Source organism: Aspergillus karnatakaensis (assembly GCF_047715665.1).
Source record: "Aspergillus karnatakaensis strain CBS 102800 unplaced genomic scaffold BJY04scaffold_5, whole genome shotgun sequence".
Lineage (NCBI taxonomy): Eukaryota > Fungi > Ascomycota > Eurotiomycetes > Eurotiales > Aspergillaceae > Aspergillus > Aspergillus karnatakaensis.
In genome coordinates, this window is record NW_027395717.1 from 361,970 (window position 1) to 375,290 (window position 13,321).

At 50.4% G+C, this 13,321-nt stretch overlaps 2 protein-coding genes across 2 annotated transcripts; one reads left to right on the forward strand and one right to left on the reverse strand.

The window, feature by feature from the left end:
- Positions 1 to 805: 805 nt before the first annotated feature.
- Positions 806 to 4,770, reverse strand: BJY04DRAFT_214049 (uncharacterized protein; the record flags this gene model as incomplete). The annotated part of the gene is made up of 2 exons (XM_073715099.1): positions 806 to 4,543; positions 4,609 to 4,770. 2 exons carry the CDS (start codon positions 4,768 to 4,770, stop codon positions 806 to 808), a joined length of 3,900 nt encoding a protein of 1,299 aa, XP_073575666.1.
- A 722-nt stretch (positions 4,771 to 5,492) lies between these two features.
- BJY04DRAFT_214050 (1-phosphatidylinositol-3-phosphate 5-kinase FAB1) lies at positions 5,493 to 13,018 on the forward strand (the record flags this gene model as incomplete). Its single annotated transcript, XM_073715100.1, has 2 exons — positions 5,493 to 12,856; positions 12,907 to 13,018. 2 exons carry the CDS (start codon positions 5,493 to 5,495, stop codon positions 13,016 to 13,018), a joined length of 7,476 nt encoding a protein of 2,491 aa, XP_073575667.1.
- Positions 13,019 to 13,321: the final 303 nt, after the last annotated feature.

Here is a 13,321-nt window from a genome sequence, read left to right on the forward strand (position 1 = left end):
CTTATCTCTTCAAAAAAGGCAGGCGCAACCCTACCCCGGCGTATATCTAACAAGGAAGGAACGACCTGTAGCGGTAGCTCTTTCCTTAAATGCCACCAATTGTATAACAAGGAAGGTGCGCTCGGCGTGAGGAAGGTGCAATGGACAAATTACCAAGTAGGAAAGAGCGACCCACCCACAGTTTAAGGAAGGAACGGCCCGTGGGCGTCGGTGGCTCTTTCCTTTCCTTTCCTGAGGTTTTCTGCAGCGCTCGCCCTTCCCTAGGCTACTGCTGCTGTGTCCCGGGGATTCAGCAGCTGAAATCCCGTCCTATTGTAACCTGATTTCACATTTGGTCATCTATTAGAAACTGCCCGGTCCTATATAAGAATTCCAGTATGTGCTCAGATCTTATAAATTGGAGTTCGTCACTGAATCGTCTGTCTAAAATCCTTTTTGGCCATGGCCTAACGCTCTTTCGGGAGTTTCCTGAACAAACCTTGTAGCTGGTCAGATCCGAACTCCTTGCTAGAAATACAGACTGATAGTAAAGGTACATAGAAGAAACCTCAGGAGCGATGCGATGTAACCTTGCAAGCCGAGAAACACATCAAGCCTCCGAAATATTATGTTATGAATAGATTCTAAAGCGAAGCAAAGAAGAGTGAGGAAACATGAACGAATCATCATAGTCGAGGTATCATCAAAGTTGCAAAAAGCAGGCTAGTAGTGTTCAAGGAAAAATCGGACGTAGAATGGGATGAAGTATGGTGTGGATTGCTCTGCCGCTTGTGGAATGCAATACGGCACTGCCGAGGAAGCTTCATTACTTGAAGTTATTTCGTCGTACCGGCTGGATGACGCCCTTTTCGTCGACAGGGATATGTGCGCCTCCGCGGCGGTAGCGCACCCTGAGGACGTCTTGGTCTGCGCGTGCCCATTTCTTGAAGGGGGTGTGAGGGTCCTCCGACCAGACAGGATTAGGGGTTGCTGAGGGAGGAGGGTAGATGTGGCGGAGGGAGCGGAACCAGTTTTCGTTGATTGATTCCGGTTCATGGTCTTCGGGTTCTTCGATGTCGACAATGAGATTAGGATCGTGGGAGGATTGGGTTGAGAGGGTGGTTTGGGTATTTGTGTTGGCTTGGGGTCTTTCTGGGGGCGTATGTTGAGGCGTACTTTGCGGTTCATCCTGAAGTTGCTCTTGGGCTTGGACTTGGCTTTGGGGTTTGTCTGGGAGTAGCTCGTTCTGAAGGGAGTCTTGTGTTTCAATCGAGTTTTGGATTTCCTCCTCTTCGTGGTCCTGGATTGCGGGCTCGTAGTCATCTTCATGTTTTTTGTCAGATTCACTTCCAGGTCTGCCTTTTCCAGATCCGTCCTGATCCCCCTTGTCCTTCTCATTCTCGAATTCGTCCATATCGTCGGAGTCAATATCTGCGTCCGAGGCCGGGCTTTCGAGTGCTGGTGCTGTGATAATTGTCTTGTTAGCCGGCTTGGCTACCACGACTCGGACAGCGGATGGAGTTATAGCTGCAGGCTCATCGTCGCCTAATTCAACGCTCGCGGTTTCGTGAGTTGTATCATCGACATCTTCCATTTCCTCGTCGTTATCGCCTGGCACGGAGACTTCAGCGACGGCTGTCTCTTGAGCTGTGTTGTAATCCAGCAGGCTTTCGTTGTCTTGTGCGGCCACGCGGCCAGGCTCGCTATCGGGTATACTGTATTGAAAGTCTGAGTCAAGGTCCGCATGGCTCCGTTGGACTGAAGACGCTCTATCCTGGGATAAGGGTCCTTGACTAGCAGCAAACGAATAGGTATGTAAGTTGTCAAGCTGATCTCGTAGGCTTTCAGTGAATGAAGTTTTCGCATCAGTCATGGGCCCGGACGAAATATCTGGTGTGATCTCGTCGATGGTAATGAACTGTGCTGCGCAGGCACTGATATGCTCCTCGTCTAAAACCCGCTTGTTGTGCGTTGGTTTTGAGTAAAATGCCACAAAATACTCTTCATACTTGAGAGGCTTGCTCGCATCAGCGAGACATTCTGCTAAGTATTGAGGATAATCTTCGAGATTCTTGATGATGAAATCGTCCCACAAGAACGACCTCCGCAAATTCCCGCTTTCGCGAAAGCTTTGCAACTGGGAGCATAGCCTGATAAAGTGAGCAAAATCTCCGCCATAGCTGGGGTATTTGCCACAGAATTTATCGTATATATGGGAAGCCTGGACGGACTGGGCCGAGTCAATAAGAAACGTTTGTTTGCGAGCTATGATGATCTGGGCGTCTAATCCAGTCCTGTTTTCGTGAACCGTTGCTTCCCACTCTACTTTGGTTCTTTTAGAGGGTGAGTCGTGTTCGCTGTCCGCTTCCAACTCAGATGCAGAGCGCTTCAACGTTGGCATTGAAGAAGAACATCGCGGAGAACTCTTGACACTTGGCCTTTTCTGCTCTTCTTCGATCGATAATATTGACGACGGGGGCATGTCACGATAGGACGAAAATGCCTTTGACGATTGGGATTGATATGTCGAGGTAGCAGGTACATCCGTCTCAATGCTCTTCAAGCCTGATGAATTCGACATCGAATTCGATCCTGACCAGGGGGTTGGCTGGGTGGGAAACGGCTCGCTGCTGTAGGGTGTACCCATAATATGGATTTGGTTCGAATCTAATCGAGCCACAATAATAGATTTTGAGCTCTCCTGGGATTTCGACTCCCTACTGTCTCCCTCATTTGTCGAATATGTATTTAAAATTCGCGATTGAGAGGATGATTTGTCGGGCTGGGACGGTATTTCCGCGTTACAACCTTGCCCGAGAATGTCCTTGCTTTCAACGACCGGCCGCGTTCGGTTGAGAGCCGCTGCTGGTGTTTCTACAACTTGAACGTTCCGGATCGCAGGGTCGGGCAGCGGTAGCCCTGAACTCGAGATCCTCGGTTCTACTTGACTAGAGACCTCTTGTTGAGTACTGCCACTTTGCGGTTGGGGTATTGCGATCTCCATTTCCACGTCGGAACTGGTGTCATCTGAACCATTGTCTTTATGTCCCTCAGCATAGCTAGTGATCTCGGGTATCTCAACTGTGTTGGGGAGACCGTTGGCTTGAACAGCTTCGTACACTGCATGGTGGCTGACCGTCTCCTCGCGAGGCGCGGAGCCCGGATTTTTTGCGTTGGCTTCCATCAGACTCGGACTCATCCTTCGTGAGTTGAGAGGAGCGGAGGGCCCCTTGATCGGACTACTATCCGCTGGAAGTGCTACACGGCTGCCGTTTCGATCAGGCGACACTTCCCAGTCGGTAAGTTCTTCTTCTGAAGCGCCTTCATCGTCCGAGCTGCTCTCAGTAGTTGGAGTGCTAGGACCGAGGTCAGTGGTTCGACTTTCTTCTGGGGATTCAGATCTGGTGCCATCTGTCTGATTTCGGCTGGCGACTATGTTATTCCACTCATTTAGCAGAGCTGGTGGTACATGTCCTGAGACCCTCGGTTCTCCAACAGGGGGTGGATACCATGGCTTCTTGACGGCATTTAAAAGCTCCTCCTGGTCTTTGGGGACTGTAACGTCAATGCTTCTGATTCCAGTCAGATCTGCCCAAGGATCAACATCACTTGACGTGGAACTTTCTGCATCATTTAGTTTGAGCATAACACCCTGAGATGCTTGTAAGTTAGCCTCGAGTTGTTTGTCCGGCGAGTACGAAGATTGCGACCCGTCTGCAGCGCTTTCTAAAGAGCGTGACCCAGTACTTGTGCGCGAAATGACTTTTCCTTTCACATTCTGTGGAGACGGCTGTGCGCTTCTAGTATGTGCACTGGGGCTTTTATCCACTGGCAGGTTGATATTATTGACGGGTGTAAGCTCCCTTTGCGCTTCGGCTAAATTGTGACGCTCATTACCATTCGTAGATAATCGACTAAGACTACGACTCCGCGCGGCGCGAGGAATCGAGTCATGATCGGGCAGCCGCGCTTGCGTAGATATATCTTGACTCAGTGAGTGATCAGCAGCGTTCGTCTGCTTGAGATGCCCTAATAGTTCGACCGAAGGTACCGTCCCGCGCTTGAAACCTGGTTTCGAATGATTTGAGGAATGCTTGGGCATCTGGGTCATCAACTGCGCCTGCGCGAGATCGTCGTATTGGTCATTCAATATTTGCGACGCGGGAATGTCGCCGTATCCGTTGCTGTCTGCCGAGGAGCTGTCCGTCTTCTTATTCGGTCGACCACGAGATTGGATACTTGAGAAGACCCGTTTCACCAGTGTAGCGAGATCGTGTTTCTTCGCAACAGATTTTCCCGCAGGTGGCCTTTTCTGTTTTCCACGCTCCCAGACGATGCTAAACCTCTTGACATATAGATGCACCTTAGGTTTCGCGGTCAAATATTCATACACCACCTCGAAATCGGACAACTGAATGGTGTAGCCTCGGCACGCATCTTTGCTAAGTGGGCGGGTAGGATGCGTCTCATTATATGCCTTTAATGATTCGAGTGATAGGTATGCGTCGATTTGCGTACTTGAGTCGGTCAAGTTCGCTATTTGGATATCATTTCGCACCTCCCACTGTAGAAAAGAAGACAATGGAATTAGCTCATGATAGAAGACAAGAAAAATAAGCGGCGCCTTACAGAATTGATCAGCGCATGTCGTTTGGTGGTGTCGGGAAACCGAAGATTGCTCCCATCATCCTCCCAGCTCATGTTCGCAACATGGTTTGCTTCCCCCGCAGCATCGTAGCTTGAAAGGCAGTGTTCAATGAGGATAGATATCCAGAGATTTGGAGAGCTCATTGTTGTAGTCGCTCAGAACTAAGTTCGAGAACGTTTGAGGCCGTATGTGACATTGTCCTCCGCAGTGGTACCCGAGCTGAGTTTTGCCGTTTGATGATCATGGAATCCTGAAAGACGGGCCCCATAAGAGGAGAAACTGATTGGACGCTAGATTGATAAGGGGCGCTCATCCGAGTCCGATTCAAGTGTTTTACATCAAAAATCTTCAGATTATCGAATGCGCCAGCCCTACTCCCGCTGAAGAACCATCCATTAACCGCTTAAAGTCACTTTTGAGACGACGCGCCTTGTCGCGTCTCGACCGCCACAGTTTGAGCTCACTAGCCACAGGATCGAGCCCCACCCACGTCATCAGGCACCTTAGGCATCTCAGGCAGCACTGAGATACCCAACAAAGAAACAGTCACTCGAGGTCCAGACTCGATCTTCAACTCACCCCAAGAAACCACTCAACATCCTTGTTTTTCTCACGGCTGTTGGCCTTTTAGTTCCACTCTCGAGGTCTCACCCATGCCCGGAAGATGCACGGCAGATCTCTTGCATGGCTTTCCAACCCACAGAGTCCCATCTACAAAGCACGGAACGCCAAAGCTTCTCCGCAGCAATATAGCTTTGATGTCCGCCACCGCCCCTCTTGTCTTGACTCGGTGATCATCACCTAGTGAGTGGCCTTCGGGTCTACCGATTTGAACGACACTCTACCACATTTCTGGCACGTCAAGATGCCCCCGCAACAATCCCAAGGGGCATCGAGCCCATCCGCTTCCTCCATCTTCCTTCCCCTCGGTCGGCGAAGCTCCCGCGCGTCCTTATCAACACAAGCGGAACGAGATAGTCTAAACGCCGCTCTGGATCAGATCCATACAGCAGCTTACCAGTCCGATGCTCTTACGGTATTCAACGAGTTCGCTAGCCCTCCTGCACCGGCCTCAGCCGTGGACGATAAGAGTATGTCTGGTGAAATCCAGGGCGGCCTGAGCGGGTTATACAGTCGGCTTCGGACTTCTGTTGGTGGGATGAGAGATATGGTTAGCGGGGCTACCAGGTCGGCGGAGGACCCTATAAGACGCCTGGGCTCGGACCGGTCGACTGCGAAGCGTACCTCTGATTCTATCACCGTTGAAACCCAGCAGCATCCCGGTTCGCCTTTAGCCTCGACTTTGAACTCTCCAACCTCTGCGAGCCACCCGTCTATTCATGACGTTTCCTCGGCGCCCGGTGCAGCACGGTCGTCAAAGGTATCATCTAAGGCTGGGAGTATATCGTCCAAAGCATCTGTGGCTCCGTCCGCCGCGTCGAGGCCATCTAACGTCTCTTTGCCTAAAGCATCCAACAGTTTCGGCGCCGTCGATCCGACTGTTACTGAGGTACATGTGAATGCCATCAAAGATACCGCTCGTGCCATGAGTGACACGTCCGGCGCTCTATCACTCCACGACCCGCAAATTCTAGACTCAAGTGGTACTGATAATGATGACCATCCGCGAACAACGTCCTTGAGCTCATCGGGCTGGAGTCAACAACGTACCCACTCGCCGGTACTCCAAGCAAAAGGTTATAACAACGCTCTTGACGGTGCAGGGATGGGGGACACTGGCAGCTCTCAGAGTGGAAGCCAAGTCCGTGACCATTCGAGAAGACCAGACGGACGAGCGAGTCGGGAGGCAGATACAGGCTTGTCTTCTGCGGTGCGAAAGGCCAAGCGCTCCGTCGATGCAACACAGGACGGCTCTCTTCTGCCTCTAGACAAAACAAGGTCAAACTCTTCAATATCATTGCAACCCGATAGTTCAGCTGCCACTGCCGCCGGCTCTGGTGCAGATAGTGTCAACCATTTTACTAGTGGGGAAGATAGCGGCTATCCTGAAGGACGTACACCTTCTACGATAGCTACTACAATGTCTTTCATAAATGGTGAGGCGCAGTCAAAGGAATCGCTCAAGTCCCGTGCTGCGGACGAGAAGAAAGAGAGACCGCAGATTGCGCGGCCTGGCCGCTTACCGGGTTATCCAACTTCCCAGATTTCATCCGTCAGTACTGCGCCAGGATCTCCCACAATAATCACACCCCTCAACACAAATTTCCCAAGGATACCATCTCACACTGGGCGCAGCCGCCGCCCGAACGCTGGCGAAGGTGTTGTGACACAACTCAGAAGCAGACTATTGAGCAAGGATTTCTGGATGCGCGATGAGAATGCCAAAGACTGCTTTCATTGTGGGGAGCCTTTCTCGACCTTTCGCCGAAAGCACCACTGCCGTACATGTGGCCAAATCTTTGATTCTAAATGCACACTTCTGATACCAGGCGAAAAGTTTGGCCAACCAGGCACAATACGCGTTTGCAAGCCTTGCGAGCATATGATTAATGGACACGATGATGATTCGTCTGAGTTCTCAGACAGCGAACAAAGCCCGATCGTAGTCAATCCTCGTATCTCTGAACTGAGCATGGGAAACGCCGCCCGCGTCGGCGCCGACGATGACGATGCGGCTTCTATCATGTCTCAGTCAATGGATCATGTTTTGAAAACACCTACTATGGCAATTCCGGCTACACGACGTGCTGGAGAAGGACACAACCGCCGTTCTGCCGTTCTCGAGATTAGCCCAGACAGGCCTCTGGCTAGACCGACCTCTTCCAGATCTTTGAAGTCTATGAGTGGGCGGCCACACTCTATGGGGCACAAGCGCCATCATTCTCGCCAGCAAGTTATTCGCAACTTCAAATCCTACCATGACGAGCGAGCTCCTTTTCAGCGGCGTCAAGGTGATGATACGCCTTTTGAAACGCGCCTCCCTGCATTTCACAAAGATAACATCATTGACCCAGATCTCGCTCAATACCTCTCGGACGATGCGTCTAGTGGGGATGAGCAACCCAGCCTACTAGCGGCAGTAACCGAAACTCAGCTGTCAAAAAGTGGCGCAGACAACGAAAGGGGCCCCTTGAGTGGCTTTCTCGCTGCGGTGAAAAAGGGACGATCTGCGTTTGGAGACCGAAGCACCGTCGGCTTTAGTCAATTCGGCCGTGATGTGGATGATGGTAGCATGAACAGCGTCAGGGCTGTGAACTTACCCCGGTCCTCCCGCCGCCGCAACCTCAGTGTTGCCAGCAGCATCCACCGCCATTCACCAAGGACGTCTAAAGAAGGCATATTTAATCCCTATGACTTGCCGAACACTGGCCATACACTACCGGCTGCCAATACAACTGGCTTCAAGATGACCAGAAGTTCATCCATGAGAGGTCCCGGAGCTCCTCCGGTTGAGATGAATAAAGCTAGTTTGCTGCATGTTCGCAAGCTTCTGAGGCAGCTGTTGGATGATTCCTCAGTTCCCAACCCCCAGAGCTGGGAAACAGCACTTCTTCCGATACTGCTCAAGGCAGCGGATGAAGTGGATCCAGAAGTGCAGCATGGCGATGACATGGACATTCGTCACTACATTAAACTGAAGAAAATACCTGGCGGCCGCCCTGGTGATACCTCGTATGTCTCAGGCTTGGTTTTCAGCAAAAACGTGGCCCTGAAGAGCATGCCTCGAAGTATTGTCCAGCCAAAGATTCTCATAATCGCGTTCGCCCTAGAATATGCCCGCCACCAGCAACAGTTTATGAGTTTGGAACACGTTATTCGACAGGAGCGAGAATTCCTTGAGAATCTTGTCAGTCGAATATCAGCTTTACGACCAAATCTCCTCCTGGTGGAGAAGAACGTTTCTGGATTGGCATTAGAACTTTTAGACCACGCTGGAATCGCAACGGTGTACAATGTCAAGTCATCGGTTCTTGAGGCTGTTTCTCGGTGCACTCAGACTCGGATCATCACTTCGATGGACAAACTCGTCACTACTCCAGTAATTAGTGAATGTGGCAGCTTTGACGTGAAGACTTACGTCTACAAAGGCCAGCGCAAGACGTATATTTACATTTCAGGCTGCCAAAAGGAGTTGGGATGTACCATTGTCCTTCGCGGAGGCAATCACGATGTACTTGCGCGAATCAAGAGGATAACAGAATTTATGGCCTATGTTGTTTACAGCCTTAGGCTGGAGACTTGTGTCATCAGGGATGAGTTTGCACAAATACCAGCGTCACCCACAGTCGAGAGAAAACTCGAGGATGTGGCACATCAACGGCCACATTCCTCGTTGGCCATAATGCACGATAGCTCTAGCACGCAGTCAACAAATGCGGAGCAAGATTCCGCCAAGCAAGATAAAGGCCTGTCAACTGAAGTTACGGACGTGCCTGACGACGTTCCTATGCCTACGTATTATGAAGACATTGTCCGAGATCATGAAACGAAGATTCTCTCTGCATCACCATTCGTCAAATTTGAGCCCCCTCACCTGCTTATGCGTGCCAGGGAAATGGAGCGAAGATTAGCATACCTCAAGCGCTTGCGGGACCAACACTCTGACGACAGTCAGTCGCTGGACGAAAAGCCCAAGAACCTTAAGTTCAGTCTCATAACGCCGGAAATGGTCCACGAGGCACCCAAAGATGCATCTCCAAAAGTCAAAGAGGTGCTGCAAGCTGTGCATGATGCGGAGTACGATAGAGCGTTGCACCATTATCAGACTCAGAAGCGGCAATGGGAAGCCTACATCTCTGGCACTGTTGGCCTTTTCGATCCTTATGCCCATCAGAATATTGTTGTCTTGTTCAGTTTGGTATGCACAACAACATCAATCCCATGTTCTGGCCCGGATCTTCTCGCTCTCGAATTTTACAACGAACACGGAGATGATGCTGTGTTCGAGCCTGACTGCACGATTGGCCAGTACGTTGAAGATATATGTCTTAACGCGAACGCTATCTGCACAGCGAATGGATGTGAAAAGCGGATGTATGAGCATCACCGACAATATGTGCATGGCGAGGCTCAAATCAGCATTTTCACCCAACCCTACCCTTCAAAACTCAGAGGCTTCCACGACACGATTCTGATGTGGAGCTCTTGCAAGATATGCGGTAACGAGACTCAAGTCCTTCCAATGTCCGAGAGCACGTGGAAGTATTCTTTTGGGAAGTACCTTGAATTATCATTTTGGAGCAAAAGCCTACATGCTCGTGCAGGCGTTTGTCCTCATGATTTGCAACGTGATCACCTTCGTTATTTCGGGTTCAAAGACATCGCTATCCGAATTCAGTACGACCCAATCAATCTGCTCGAGATAATCGTCCCTAGAACTCGGGTCACTTGGAAAGTCGACAACGATTTGAGACTTAAGAATGAGGTCTATCAAAAGAATGAGCACCGCATTAACAAGTTCATGCTTTCTGTCAAAGCACGACTGAAAGCTATCAATATTGACAGCGTGCCCGCACATCTACAGGAAGCTTGTAAAAAGGAATTCGAGAACATGACCAAAAAAGCGAACGAGGACCACGCACATCTCATAAAGCAGTTGCAAGAGAGATACACGAATTCTCTTTATTGGGAGGTCATTCCGTTGAATAAGGCGATGAAGTCTGCTCAGGAGAGCGTTGTTGAATGGGACACTGCATTTGCTGAATTCGAAACGAATTACTTCCCTTCCGAGAAAGATATTCGGCGCCTCGCCAGTATACAATTGAAGAAGATTTTCTTGGACAGGGACGCTTCTGTCACTTCTCTTACCTCGACCGACGAGCAACCAACAACCCCCACTGAGGCTGAAAGCGAACAAGGCCAAACGCCTGAGAGACCGCGTCTAGTCCGCCGTATGACGCTCTCGCCTGAAAAAGCTCAGGATGTTTTGGCCTCAGTTGTTGAGGAGCACTCGGGTAGAAAGGATGATGCTTCATTGCCTGAAGCTCAAGACAGTACCGAGGAAAATTGCTCGGCCGAACCGTCGCCTACTCCAAGGGAGAGGCTGATCTCTGCATCACAAGGATCCCTCGTCGAGGGAGCTGAGACCGAAAAGGCTATGCAGGATTCCGCTGTAACACTACCAGCAGTCCAATCCGATACAGCTCACTGCTTGAGCAGCGGTGACGTCTCTGTGACTGATTCTAGCCCCGAGGAGGCGAAACCGGGCCCAGAAAACGCAGATAGCTCGCAAGGAAAAGTCGCAAATGATCCAAACAGCGGCAGGACCAGTGAGATCGACCAGTCAACTCCTGCCACACCTTCCACGCCACAAAGCTTCTCTTCAATACCGAGACCATCAGAGGGATCCTTTCGCCGCAGCGGAAAAGCTGCATCTCCACCTCTTCTGCGCGCACGAACACAGCCTGTTCCTTCTTTCAAGGACATTAATTATGACGCACCAAAGGGACCTAAGTTTAATTTGGCGAAGCTACAGCGGTCCGGCGGCGCTGCGAGCCCCCCACTAGAGTTCAAATCAAAATCTTCGGATAAGAAACTCTCAGAGAGGTTCGGCCTTGGAGCTTTCCGGAATGGCCGACTCGCACCTGGCCAGTCTCTTATACCTCGCTCAATCCCGATAAAGAAAAATCGTGTCTCCTCTCTAGCTAAGCACTTCGAGCAATTGAGTCGTGAATTTGAGAAGGAGCGTCAACGCGAGCGCGACCAGAGAGCTGCCAAGGGGATTCAGTCTAGAGCATACCCCCTTGCGTCTTCAAAACCAATCGTGGAAGTGTACAAGAACGTCCGAGAAGCGGTTGAGGAACGTGAACCTTCTGGAGAAGGTGACGAATTGCTCTCAACTCCACGACTTCCCCGTGACGATTCGAATAGAGGAAGCCAGGACCTTGCCAGACTCCCTTCGGAAGAACAAATCAAAGTTCCTGAAACCCCCGAGCCTCCCGCTCCTGAGCCGGTAGAAGAATCCCCTCGAGAAAGTGACCATATCCTGTCCGATGTTGAGGTCGAAGAAGAGCACAGTGACGAGGAACGCACCTCAGCAGATAGTGCTCGACTCACCGATATGGGAGATGAACTAGCTAAGATGTCACCGGAAGATGAGTCTCTAGACCTCAAGGAGCTACCGAAGCATGAGAGAAGCGCTTTATTGAGGATGTTGACAAGCTTTTGGTCGGAGCGATCAGCCAGCGGATGGGCACCTCTTGACTATCCACTCACCGTGTCTGATCACGTTTTTGCAGACTGCGACATCATTGTGCGTGAGGATGAGCCGAGCTCTTTGATAGCATTTGCATTGGATTCAGGCGACTACAAAGACAAGCTGGCTGGCATACAGAGGCGCCATGAGGAAACAGGTGGGAACCCGGCTGAGCCTGACAGTGGTGAGGATGAGATCAACGAGGCCCGGGTAGAGCATGCTTTGCTACGATCCACCGGCACTCATCTCAAGTATCAGTTCCAAGAAGGCCAAGCAAAGATGCTATGCAAGGTCTTTTACGCTGAGCAGTTCGACGCGCTGCGAAAGAAGTGCGGAGTCGCTGATCGAATCGTGGAGTCATTATCCCGATGCGCCAAATGGGACTCCAAGGGGGGGAAGACAAATTCACTCTTCTTGAAAACCCTTGATGACCGGTTTATCCTCAAATCATTGTCGACCATTGAGACCCAGGCATTCTTGAAGTTTGCTCCGGCATACTTCCAGATTATGTCCGAGGCTCTGTTCCATGAGCTTCCGTCTGCCATTGCGAAGATGTTCGGCTTCTATCAGGTCATTATCAAGAACCCTGCAACAAACACCGAGTTTAATTGGTTCCTCCTATTGATGGAGAATCTTTTCTATGACCGAGTGCCAACCCGCATCTTCGATCTTAAGGGTTCAATGAGAAACCGCAAGGTACAAAGCACTGGCGAACGTAATGAAGTTCTTCTTGATGAGAATATGGTCGATTTCATCTACGAGACACCATTGTTTGCTCGAGAACATTCAAAGAAGCTTCTAAGCCAGAGTGTGTGGAACGACACCTTGTTCTTGGGACGTCAGAACGTCATGGACTATTCATTGATGATTGCTATTGACGAGAGCCGTTCTGAGCTTGTTGTTGGCGTCATTGATTGTATCCGCACATACACCTGGGACAAGAAACTCGAATCCTGGATCAAAGACCGCGGATTCGCTGGCGGAGGTAAAAATCGGCCCACAGTTACCAGCCCGAAGGAGTACAAGAGTCGATTCAGAGAGGCTATGGCTCGCTATGTGCTACAAGCACCTAGGTATGAACTCCAAGATAACATTCTACTGGGCAATAACTGATTCATTCCAGCTGCTGGCATCAGTTCCAAACATCGCGATACGCCCCAGTGGACACTCGCACACACTCCCGGCACCAATCCATCACAGACGGCGATGCCCTTGAAGGTACTTCCGGCTTCTAACCTGTGGTTTCTCTGTACGAACTGCCACCATGATGAGGATATGAGTTATGATGAGATGAGATGAGATGAAACGAGACTAATGCATAAACGGACATTGCATGATTACATTACGAGAAATCAATCATTGGGAAAGCACTCACTTTTGTTGTTTCACTTTAGTGATTTTTGTATACTGGCTTCGAACCCACCTTCATTATCTTTCGGAGACTTTGTCTATCCCTGTAGTCTAGGTACATACACTCAAACATACAATCGTTCATATTCATATATGCACTCCTTCCCAGAATCAAACGGTTTGAGACC